General features: G+C 46.4%; 1 protein-coding gene across 1 annotated transcript in view; it reads left to right on the top strand.

Annotated features, from left to right (window-relative positions):
* Positions 1-13,170, top strand: part of C2 (complement C2) — a 658,041-nt gene that overhangs the window by 566,271 nt on the left and 78,600 nt on the right. The window contains exon 14 of the mRNA XM_078645909.1: positions 5,811-5,890. Within this exon, the coding sequence (XP_078502035.1) occupies positions 5,811-5,890 (80 nt within the window). The remainder of the gene's footprint in view (positions 1-5,810; positions 5,891-13,170) is intronic.

Below are 13,170 nucleotides of genomic sequence, written 5' to 3'. Positions count from 1 at the left end.
ACCTTGTGCGTTTTCTTGCTCAGGAAACCTTAGAGTGAAACAGCCATCTATTTGTGCACTGTGACCTCCATGTGCCTAAACTGTTCTCACCATTACAGCCGGCGAGGGTGTGATCTTGAGAACGGAAAAGGCAACTCAGGCCACACTAGACTAACTGGGTTAGGGGCAAGCCACCAGCCCCTTGTAGGAGGCTTCTCTATAAGCCAAGACCCCTCAGGCTTCCCAGAGACCTTAACACTCAGAGAAACTAACACTTCTTCTAGCTGTCCCTCCTCTCCGCCTCCTGGTTGGTCGGCGATGAGCCTGTAGGTACATCTGTTAGTGTAAGGCTGCAGGGGATACTGTACCTGAAGACGTTACACAGAAGGAAGGTGTGCTTGCTGTCCAGGACCTATATTAGGGCTGCTACATAATATCTTCTACACTTGTATCTCTCTAGTAGGTCGTGAATCCATCCTCTCGCATCCTTCCCCACACTTAGCTCCAGCCCTCCTCTGCTGTCTTTCCTCTTTAGCTTCTTACATCTCCAGGACCTTGTTTTCTATGCCAGGTACTTGTCATAGGTCCATCCGTGACCAATTAATTGCAGCTACAATATATTATACACAGCTGCGGCCAACACATACCTGGTACAGCCTCCCCAGTGGTCCCTCCACAGCCAGTGGTTTCAGCAAAAGGGAGATCTTGAAGAAGTGGTCAGAATCTCCAGAGACACTGCAGTGGAGCCGCAATGGTGGAGTGTTCCAGCCCACCTGTCTCAAGGGAAGCCATTTCAACCTCCGTTTCCGGTGGCCACAGTGATAACGGATGCCCACACTCTAGGGTGGGGAGCCCATCTGGGGGATCTGGAGGTCAAAGGTCTATGGTCTCCAGAGGAAAGATTGTTTCATTGTTTCACATCACTCGTCTGGAATTGCAGGTGATATATTTGGCTCTCAAGACCTTCATCCCTTTCCTTCACGGACAGTCAATTAAGGCCAAAACGTATAACACTACTGCGATGTGGTACATCAACAAAGAGAGAGGAGTAGGGTCATATCTTATTTGCGACTCTGGTCGTGGGCTCAGGACCCTCAGATTTGCGTAATTGCAAATCATTTGGCCGGAGTTCTGCATGTGCGTGAGGACAGTTCCAGTAGTTGAGCCTTCTTCTACGTCGCTCCTAAAGCGTGGATCGACCTGCCCCTATAAGAGCCTCCTCCTCACTTCTTGATTCCATGAGTAGCTGAAGATATGGCTTTTCGAGTAGTCTCGCTAGGCCCTATGTGTGACTAGACTCCCACCTGCTCATCACCAGGATAGTCTCCCGGTTTTAGTGTGCTCTACAGAGCTGCATAACGTGATATCAAATGTAATGTAATGTGTATACTTGTAAAGTGCACTGTTGCCAGTCGGCGTCCTGGCGCTGTATACCACTGGGGAACCCGTCCTGGCTTTCCCTGTGGGATGGTCCCTGCTGGGAATCCCCAAGGTGGAGCCAGACATCCCCGGCGTTGATGGGGCCGTTGTGGGGATTAGGCAAGCTAATGCCCAGAGTTGCCGAGTGGGACCCCTGTTAGAGTAGGCACCGAGGCGAGAATTATCGAGTCCGCTGATCCTGGTCCACAACCCTGCCGCATCGGGAATCGAACCCTGGTCCCGGGCCAACTTCTGGTTCCGGGTCTGCCGCCTCTAACCAGTGAGCCACACCACTCCACATAAAAGATGATAGCGAACAAATTTTGAACCTAAAGCAATTTGATTCTGCTTGTCCAGAGTATTGCTCTGCTTAGCTCGTATGTCTTACATTTAAATATAAACACTGATCTGACCATGCAACTTGAATTCTTTCACTTCCAAATTATTTTATGTCAAAGTTTCGATTGTTACCATAGGGACCATGCCATTCAGATTTTGATATCGCTATATGCTGATGATATCACTCTGTATTTACGAGATCACAGCGTCAGCCTCAACCCAATTCTCCGGGAATTCACACGGTTTGCAACATTTCGGGTATAAAACTGAACTGGATTAAATCTCAAATCTTTCCACTCACTCCTACCACTGTACAATTCACTTCTGATTTCCCGCTGAGCTGGTGTGATCAGGAAATAAAATTCCTCGGGTGGTCATAACTAGAGATAGTGAAACAACCCACCATGCCAATTACGGCACAGCTATTGAGACTATTAGTTCATGGATTGATATATGGATCACTTTGCCACTGTCTCTGGCCGGAAGGGTGGCACTAATGAAAATTAAAATTCTACTCAAACTTTTGTACTTGTTCGCCAACATTCCTTATAATCCTGGCTGCCCCTTTTTCAGTAGTACAAAACTATCCGGACTCCCCAGGTCCAAACTTGCTCCTCTAAGTGCCTCGCTCAGTTCTGCCGCTAGACTCATCACTATCAAAAAGATACAATTACGTCACCCTGGATCTCAAATCCATTAACTGGCTCCCTTAAGAAGCAAGAATCCAACAAAAAATTGCCTGCATGACTCATAAAGCCCTCCATCACAATACCTGGTATTTGCAGTGGTCTGAACCATGACAATTTGTTGTTTTTAATGAAAAACTATGATTCTTGGTTGTAGTTAATTTAGAATTTTTACTGAATGTGATATTACTGTTTTACTGCGCTGTTCGCTGAAACTCTGTACAGCGCTCTGATACCTGCAAGGGTCATGTTTGCGCTATATAAAACTATTAAAATAAATACTCTTCAATCATTACTGATTAAACTCGCACAGGTTGGCAAGCAGCCCAGGGTGGGGTGGAAAGTCCAGACGCAACGATTTTCCAGAGGGGGTTTTGAGGCTCCCGACATGGACCTGTACTTTCTCAGGGAACAGGCTCACTACACTACCTATTGGCTTTATCACCCCCTTTCATGCCGCACTTGGCCATCGAGCAGGGATATATGTGGCCCACGCCTCTGAATTCCTTCTTGGGAAACAAAGTTCCTGAAGAAGGGTTCCCCTATCACACTATCAGCTGCACCAACTTTACATGGAGATGATTATCCAAAATAATGGGAAACCAATACTATATTCCCCGCTATTGCCACTCCCGTACTTGCACACTGCGCCAGTTACTCAATAAGCTGTTTACCCTGAAAGGTGAGCAGCCATCACAACGCGGGCATTACCACGCGCTGCCATTACGACGCTGCTTTTACAACGCAAGTCGTTTCAATGACTTGCGCTGGAGGGCGCTGTTGGAAAAGGAATAGTTTAATTTTCTATTCCAACACCTTCCCTACTGTTACGGGGGCTGGAGTAAGAATCGAAAATTAAACTATTCCACTATCCAGCTTTTACAGCGCAAGTTGTTGTAACGACTTGCGTTGTAAAAACAGCGTCGTAATGGCACGCGGGGTAAAAGCCCGCGTTGTAATGTCATACAACCCCGTGAAATGCTTCGGAAGCAAAATATTACTGTATAGGGAGACCTATATCGAAAGGGGCAATTTAAATCACAGCAGGAACTGCTGGCCGAGGAAAGCCCTTGGAAGTGTTTCTATATATAAGGGTCAAACATGAGATTCGGGCCTACGTCCCTGGGTTTCCATCAGAAGCACCCACACTTGAGGTCCTGCACTCACTGGTGAAAATGTCAGAGCCGGCTCATGCCATTTCCCATATCTATCAAACAGTGCTGACTGAGAGGCCACAAATGATACATGGAGCCAGGGAGGAATGGGCTTTTGACTTGGTGGATCCACTTACTGAAGAGCAATGTAAATGTGGGATACTTGTAAAGCGCACTGTTACTCTACCCGAGAGTCCTGGCGCTGTAGACCGCTGGGGAACCCGTCCTGGTTTTCCCTGTGAGATGCTCCCTTTCTGGGTATCTCCAGGGTGAAACCAGGCATCCCTGGCGTCTGTGGGGGCCGTTGTAGAGATGAGGCAAGCTTAATGCCCAGAGTTACCGAGTGTGTTCCCTGGTTAGAGTAGGCACTGAGGCGAGAATTATCAAGTCCGTTGACCCTGGTCCAAGACCCTGCCGCGTCGGGAATTGAACCCTGGTCCCAGGCCGTTCTCTGCTTTCAGGTCTGCCGCCTCTAACTAGTGAGCCACACCGCTTACTGCTGCTTGCAAACGGAGGCCATCACTGCGAGTAGCCGATTACGCATTATCCATTTTAACTTTCTAAATAGAATCTATTATACCCCTACAAAATTGCACAAATTCAAATTAAATGAAGATGATCACTGTTGGAGATGCTGTCGGGAGGGGGCGGACTTCCTGCACCTCTCATGGCAATGTCAGGGGATATGCGAATACTAGGGAGAGGTGCTCGGGGCGCTATCTAAAATGGTTGGTGCCGCTGTCCTACCCACCCCACTATTGGCACTTCTGAGGTATACGGCTAACATACAATAACCAACAACCCTGCAGAAAATTTGTGACATTGGGCCTGCTATTAGCTAAACTTAGATTAGCTAACAGGTGGGGAAGGGGGCGAGGTCCTAAATTCAAGGAATGGCTCTCCGATCTCATGTACTGCAGAGACCAACTCACGGCATATGCTGATCTACTGCCAGCATCATCTCGCCCCAGAGACATATGGGGGCCACTAATGGAATACTTAAAAGACACTACTGACGATGCAATGTAGAGCCATTTTTACCTATGCATATATACTTGGGGAGGAGCAGATATTTATGGTGAAATGAGAGTGGGACAGATAACACACCCTATACTGTTCTACGCTCAATGTATTATCAGACATAGGCCCAGATGCATCAAGCTTTGCGACTGGTATTTTTGCATTTGGGATGCATCATCCCAAATGCAAAAATCGTCAATTAAGAAATCGCAAAATTGCGATTACTTAAATTGCTATTGCATTTAAGGAATCTCAAATTGAGATTCCTTAAATGCAATGCATTAAAGTTAAAAAAAATAGCGTTTTCGCTAATAGGGGGAGCAAATTACCGTGAAGTTGAACTTCATGGTAATTTGCAAAAACTTTGAAAAATGCACTAAAGTGTGTGTGCAAGATATACCCACATGCAGATTTCAGGGGTGTAACAGGGTGTCCTTTTGACACCCTGGCACCCTTGAAATTGCAATCTCAATTTGCGATTCTCTAATTGAGAATCGCAAATTGAGATTGTCTTCCTATTCATTCCTATGGAGGAATGAATGGGGAGGAGGTATTCCTTAATTGCAACTCGCAATTTGGGATTCGCAATTAAGGAATTTTAAGAAATCGCTATTTTTTTAGGGATTTCTTCAAGCATAGCATTTTGCTATTCCTTATTAGCGAATCCTTATTTTTTGCTAATAAGGAGTCGCAAAAGGGATGCCTGATGCATCTGGGGATAAGTGGTCAAAGATAGATGTCTTGTGTTCAGCCTAGCAGGAATCAATGCAAACATATCCTGTCCGATTTGCATTAAGCGTCATGTACTGAAATTTGGGTCAATGTATAACCAGCTATTGATAATGGCATTATATAGTACGCTCTGACCTATGTGTTCTTATGCAATATACATTATGCGATGTCTCTCTGTAGTTCTTCTTTTCTCTCTCACCTTTTGAAGGTATAGGTTGCCAAAAAAAGGAAAAAATGAAGTTAAAAAAAAAAGTTTTGATTGTTTCGAGTAGCTATGTTGTTTCTTTATTTAATGGACCTAAATAATATTTTTCATTTATGAATATGTTATCCAGTTAACAGATATTTCGTTTTATGTGTGTGAGCTCCCGAGCGTACATGAAACAGGTTATTCTTATGAGACATATAACTATTTTGGGCTGTTGGTGACTTGGAGGAGAGAAGGACTAATACAATAACACCCCTGCCTGTTTTTTTTCAGACCAATATGTATCCCGTGCACACATTCCACCAACAGGGCGCTGAAGATGCCCCCTGCGAAGTCGAATTGCGCAGAGCACAGTGAGTTGAGTTCTCGTTGACATGTGTGAGGGGGCTGTAGCTTGAGGGCTCAGGAGGGGGAGCCAGCAGCTGATCTGTACAATTCGACCTTGGGTTACCACAACTTTGATCTCAGTGGGCATTAGCTTTTTGGACAACTATCTTGGTTACTCATGTCAATAGTAGGAAGTCTGCCCTGGCTTCCATTAGATATCATAACCAAATTCAAAATAACCTACTCTAGGCATTGAACTACTTCAGCCCTGCATTCAAAGCCAACCTAATCTTTAACCCAGTTGTTCTCTGAGAAGACATCTCCTGTTGTCTCCTATCAGTGTTAGATAAAAACCAATCCCTCTTTCAGTTCAGGCACTTTCCATTTTATTAAGGTTTTATTTATTTTCATCTGGAGATGGAATCACTTTGAGACTAATCAGGGTTGCTTAATATTGAAATGATTGATCTTGTCAACCTATCTTTTGCATCTTTATTTATTAATATTGGTATTTTTGTTATTTTTATATTGTTTTTACATTATAAAACAAATCTTATGACTGCCTTTAATAAACCTCTTAACACAAGCCAATGACAGAAACAAATCTGAAACCCTACAGAGTGGTGCAACTTATTTCCTCCAAACAAAAAAATGCATATCTCAGGCAATATTTAATAAAGTGTAGTTGGAAGAATGGGGAGGCAAGTATAGACGTCAGTGAGCATAGTGCATATAAGTGTATGCATTGGTGGAGCGTTTACTAACAATCTATCCATCATTAGCCCTTCCATCCCAATGGCCCTTCCCTCCTTTACATCTATAAACAGATCCCAATAATCAACATCCTCAGCCAATGTACAAATGAACCATCTACCCTCCTAGGAAACCTACAATCTCACAGGATGCCACTGTGATACTGCAGATTGCAGAGAGTTCTTTGATATAGCTGCAGTAGTTGTTGTGTCGACATAATAGACACATGGCTATCAGCATCACCTTTCCTCCCTTACACATAGTTTGGAATTCTAATTCTCATTATTTTGCATCATCCTGCTCAGCCACTTCCCTCTCTTCCTTTCACCTGGGCATCCCCTCTCTCCTCTTTATTGGAAGCTTGTAGGATTTGCTCACTGTTGTGTAGGTAGAGAGCTTGCAAGTAGGACCTCCTCCACCAAAAATGTGTGTGTGGCCTTATAAGTGGCCAAAAGTGTTTGTATCGCCGGTAGGCGTTTGTTCACTTCATGATGCCTTCAAGAAGCTCCAACTGGGGGTTGATGCTTACTATAGACATGAATATGGAATCTTGGATTTCCTGGAATTTTACTTTTGATTTTTTAAGCTTACAATGGAAGCCTTCTTGCCATAGCACATCTTTCCTTAACCGACCTCTTCCATTTTTATATTAACCCATATTTCAAACTTTTCCTATCATTTATTCTAACCCAATTTGAGTGGCCGGATGGTATTTCACCCTACTTAGCAATAGAGCCAGCACGATGAAGTGCTCTACAAAACACACTATTATTATAGCCCTTTCTCCCCACCTACACTTAACCCTACCCATGAGGGTCTTTCTTATTTTCACTTTTACTTTAATTATTGTCTGTTTCTAATTCTTATCACAATATCCCTAATCCCACTTGCTTAGCTGGGAACTTGTCAGTTGGGGCTTGACTGCTGCTTCAATCAACAACATCCACAACTTCTTGGCCCAAATGAACAAGTTACTTACCTTTTTTCTGGTTGGTTGTTCCGCTCCCAGATTCCTTATGAACTTCCCCCAGACTCCAGACTGGATCTGGAATTTGTGCCAGTTGTCATAGCCGAACCCTGGCACCAGGTGGCATCTGCTAAAATCATGTATGACATTATAACCACCAATTACCAGAGTTAAGTACCTTGTTCTTCGATGTCCTTAGTTAACTAGTGCAAGGGGAGGGTCATCGATACACCAGCACAGCAGCACTAAACTAAACACGTTTGGAGAATAGTCCTATCGTAATGAGATGATCTGCTCCTGTCTACATCCAAACAGTAAAGTCTCATAGAGATAACCAGGAGGCTTCTTCACTGATTTTCTCACCTGGTATCCTTTCCAACAATGCACAAGTTGATGTTACCACACTTTTCAAGTGGACACCAGAATAAACCAGCGGTGTTTTGCCAGGCAACTCATAACACTGCTTGAGAGCCAGAGATAGCCATTTAGAGATAGGCAGTAGCGGTCGGTAGTAGGAGTTACAGCAGGGCGGTGACGTGGGCAGGGGGAGGGGCAGGGTGGGGGGTAGTAATGTATGGATTACGGAGTTTTACAGGTAAGTAAACATTTAAATAAATAAAACGAATTTTGTTGCGCGAAGTGCGCGCAACGAAATTCGCTACTGGAGATAGGCTGTTAGCATACCACCCTCCAGCATACCACTCTCCAAAAAATCACTGCCATCATATCCAGTAAACCCTGGACAGCACTAGTCCTTGGACTATAATGACAGCTTGCCCTTCCGGGATCTAATATGTGTAACTGCTGAGCATCTTTTCATGAGTCGTGAGAAAAACAGATCAAAATCTCTTGACTGAGAACTGTCTGAACATCAATGACAAGCAAGCATCAGCAAAACCAATTGTTCTCAGCTTTGAGGACTCTTGGCTCTGCCAGTGCCTCTTGTTTATGCAACAGCATCAGCAAAATGAAGATGCTGTACTGCATGAACAAAAAAGGCATGATGACGCAGCTGCGTCATTTTGTAGGCGCGTGCATGAGTCATGAAGCAAGCGCATGACGCGGGTGCGGTTTTTACTTATCCGAGATGGAACAATAAATAAAAATAATATACACATGAAGTAGTGCATAATCGATTTTATTTATACAACAAAAGGGTCAGAACCAATATGCTGCCTAGCCATGCAAAAAAGCTAAAGTAAAAAAAATAGCCAAGGGAGCGAGTGAGGTAACAGGTGGGGGCAGGAAGGGAACAGAAGCAGACAGGGGAGGGAGCAACAAGGAGACGAAGACACAGGAGGAGAGATCAACATAGGAGCTGAGGTAGAAGTTCATGGGTCAGAGCAACGTGGAGAAGCAACAGATGAGACAGAGCAACACGGAGCACAGGGGAAGACAAGAGTATGAGGGAGCCAGCTTGAAAACGACTTTGCTGTCTTGGGGTGCTTAAGCAAAAAAGAAATAAAATGAGTAGTAGAAGGACACAATTAAAGAGACAATGCCCCAAGGGAAGGACAAACACAGGATTGACAAGGTGAGCCATTGAATAAGTAACTTGGAAATGAGAGTGACTGTCCAGCAAACCAGTGTTAAGCAATGGGTGGGCTTTAAGCCCACTGTAAGCTCTTGGTAAAATGACGATAAGTCTTTTGCAACCAGACAGATTGCCCGGTCTAGAATCTCGACCTAAAAAAGAAGGGTAAATCACTGCTCTCAGAAAAAAACTATAAAGGGAGATGAAGGAGGAGTAACCTCCAAGTCACTAACCTCAGCAGCCCTAGTAATGTTCAATAAAATGGTTGCCTTCAATAACATCAACTTAAACAAAGAGGAATGAAAGGCTTGGAGGAAGGACCCACTAGAAGTGTAAAAACTAGATTCCAATACCTAGGCAGAAAAAATGGAGTGCGAAAATACCTCGTCTGCAAAACGTTTGAAACCTTCACAACTAATTGTAAGTTAAACAAAGACCCTTTACCAGGCTAACAAAATACAGGCTGAGCTAGATGATTGATAAACCTTAACTGTTGATAATGGATCAATAGAATGTCAACTTCTTCAACACGAACAGATCTGGTGGAAGGACATCTTGCTCAGAGCAAAACCTCCATCACATCATTAGGAAAGTCATAATAAGAGATCACCTTTCAAATTTCAAGCTATCAAATGTAACTTCCTCGAGTTAGGAAGCAGCAATTTACCTCACGATGAGACAGAAGGTCTGACTTGAAAGGAACTGATATGGAGAGGCCCGGCTGAGCTGCAACAAACCAGATACCAGGACCTGTCAAGGCAAGCTGCAGTAATCAACAATATCGATGCCGTGCGACAAAGCATAGGCAAAACCTTGGGAATTAGAGGGAAAGATGGGAAAGCCTAGTTCAGTGAAAATATCCTTAGTATTATTAGTACATTCCCTACTGACCCCCTAACCAATCTCCTGAGATATTCCAAAGAACAGAACTGTTATTTTTGTGCCAAAAAAGTCTACCAAAGGAATGCTCCCATGACAAAACAGACTCCTTGATGCAGTTCCCGTTAGTGATTGATTGAAGACATCCTGCAAAGCCTCTACGCTGCAGAGAACAGATGGCCTCCCTTCCCCTTTCACCCATCATGGCTCTGGCTCGCAAGGGCCCAACAATGGGAGGAGGCTGCACCTGGTCCTGTCCCGAATGCCACGCGCCAGCAGCGGAGGGCGTCGCTCCAAGTACCAGATTGGTGCCTGTGGACACTACATGCAAGGCTGCATAAGGGGACCCTATCCATGCCCTGCTCAACTCGCTGTTTGGGACTTTGTTTGATTAGGACTCAACAGCGAGAAGAAACTGCGCCTGGTCCCATACAGAGCACCACACGCCTCAGCCTGGGAACACTGCAAACAGGGCTCCATAGGTGGATCCTGCTTCTATTATAAATGTCTGTTTCCTAATGGATGTAAATTGTTAAAAAATCCTAATAAAATATGTTTTAAAAATAATAAAATAAAAAAAATAGGAGGATCCCGCTTCTGCCCTGCACACCAGTCCACTGCACCCCCACCCCTCTACCATGGGTGTCAAATGAGGACAGGGCACCGAGGGAGAGGTGACCGGTGCCAGCCCTCAGGAACATGGGCCTCACATAATATATGGCTACTAGGGCAGGCATGCACCGAGTAGTGGGTGGCCTGTACCTGAAATCTGATAGAGCTTGTTAGTTGTAGATTCCTTATCTTAGAATTTGTCAGTCTGGATCTGGAGATTTTTTCTTCAGCAGTACCCCTGCGCGTTGGTAGGTGGCGTTGGTCGACTCCGCGTCCAGCGTCACGGTCGCCGGGAGGACGTAGCTGTGCCTACTTGGACGCTGACCCTGCGCTCTGACGTCAGTTCTTACTTTTTCCACGCTAGCCTAGCGCAAATCTGGAGAGAGCTCCCCTAGCCGTTTTTTGGCTTTCTTTTTGTGATTTTGTACAACATCTTTTTCGAGTCTCGGACTCCTGGTGTGCGAGAAATGTCCCCACCTGCTTCAAGCCCTGCGGTTCCTGTTATAAGATGATGTCTGTGACGGATCCGCCACTCGTGTGCTTGTGGTGTCTGGAGCGCAAATATGACCCAAAGTCGTGCTCCGACTGCCGGGCCATGCACCCGAAGACTTTGCGGGAGTAGTCCAGAAAGTTGTTGGAGGCCTGGTGGTCGGCTCCGTGTCTATCCTGGTCTCGTTCAAGAGGAAGGTCACAAGACCGTTTGCGGAGCCCCCACTCCTCGTCGCACTGCAAGTCGCCGAAGTCCTCGGGTAAGTCGAAGCACAAGAAGGCGGCGAAGAAGCACAATCGCTCTTCACATTCTCCCTGTCAGTCGGCTGACGCGACGCAGGACTCTGTCTCCGGTGCCTGCTTCAGGGACGACTCTGTGCCTCCCGGTTGCTAGAGCATTCCCTGACCATCTTAGACAATTTTAAAAGGCCATCTTAGACAATTTTACAAGGCCTTACACCTCGTCTTTGGCCAGCCTGACTCTGCCGGCACGCCTTCGATGCTGGCGGCGCCTGAGGGCCCCCTGGGGATCCAGGCCTGGATCTGGATCGACGTTGGTCGATCTCACTTGACCTTCCCCGGCGCCGGTCTCAATGACGATGTCCCCGACGCCATAGAGTACTTTTGTTACTCTGTTTATCCCTGTTGTTCCCTATCGAACAGAGGGTGATGATGAGGACTGGGAGGGGTCGCTGGTACATTTAACTAACCAGCCGGAAGAACCACACTGGCGAGAGACCTGGGTAATGCCAGTGGTCTGGACACCTCTTCAGTCACTGGTTTGCTTTCTCCCCCTTCTGTGGCTGTGGAGGAGGTAGCATCGTATCTGTGGTGGTGAGAGGGGCAGAGATGTCCCGGGTCTTGAGCTCTTTTCGGTGGAAGTCAGGACAAACCTCCTGACTAACCTCCTGACAGAGGTGCTTCAGCCTGCGGCTTCTTCCTCTGAACCTCTACTGCCATTAAATGAAGCCCTTACTGATGTCGTCCTGGGCGTATGGTCCAAGCCCAGCACAGGGGTTCCTGTGGAGAGGACAATTTCCCGCCGCCAATTGCCCCTGTGCGACCCATTGTTCCTGACCCAACACCCTTCCCCTGAGAGCTTGGTGGTCGAAGCCTCTTCTTCTACGGGCCCATTCCTTTCAGCTCCTCCAGATAGGTAATCCAAGTAGCTGGACCATCTTGGGAAGCTAATGTTCACTTCCTCCAACTTGGCACTGTGGTCGGTGAATACAGCATGCCTCTTGGGCCGATACTCCCATACCATCTGGGATACGGTCACGCAGGTGTTTCCTCAGTGCTCGGAAGAGGCTCCGGCCGTTCTCTCCTAGGCAGTTGAGGATGGGGGAGACACAGCCAAATTCACCATTCGATGTGGACTGGATACCACCGACTCACTCGGTGGAACGATTGCCATGTTGGTAGCGCTTAGACGCTACACCTGGTTGAGGACATCTGGCTATTCGGGGGATGTCCAGTCAACCATGATGGACATGCCCTTTGATGGCTGTCATCTTTTTGGCAACAAATCAGACTCAGCGTTTGATCGCTCTTAAGACTCTCTAGCTATGGCCAAATCTTTGGGCCTCACTGCACCTTCCACTCCACTCCAGTCTGCTTTTCATACCTTTCGTGACTATGGAAGGGGTGCCCAACCACGTCCGGTCCCGGCCACCGGTTCACACAAGCTGCCCAGCCACTGTGTGGCTGTGTGTGTGGCTGTGTATGTGAATCCCAGCGTCCTCGTGGGTATGGCAACCAGCAGGCGGGCCTGTCCACCATCTCCCTTTCTGCTACTGCCTCCAAACCCTCCTAGTCCGACGTCCCAGGCCCATGTTCAGCCAGTTGGAGGCAGGATTCACCATCACGTCCTCCACTGACCATCCATCATGTCGATCAGGTGGGTCCTATAAATCGTCTGAAGGTGCTACTCCCTCCCCTTCGAGACTGCCCTCCCTTCTTGCCATCATCTTACGATCACATGTCGGAGGATCATTCGGCACTACTTCACCAGGAAGTCTCAGCTTATTTGGCCAAGAGAGCTATAGAGAGGGTGCCTGCCCCAGAAGTAGGTT

This window comes from Lissotriton helveticus, chromosome 5_1 (genome assembly GCF_964261635.1).
Source record: "Lissotriton helveticus chromosome 5_1, aLisHel1.1, whole genome shotgun sequence".
Lineage (NCBI taxonomy): Eukaryota > Metazoa > Chordata > Amphibia > Caudata > Salamandridae > Lissotriton > Lissotriton helveticus.
Note: the sequence above shows the minus strand (reverse complement) of the source record. Positions and strands in the feature narration are given on the sequence as shown.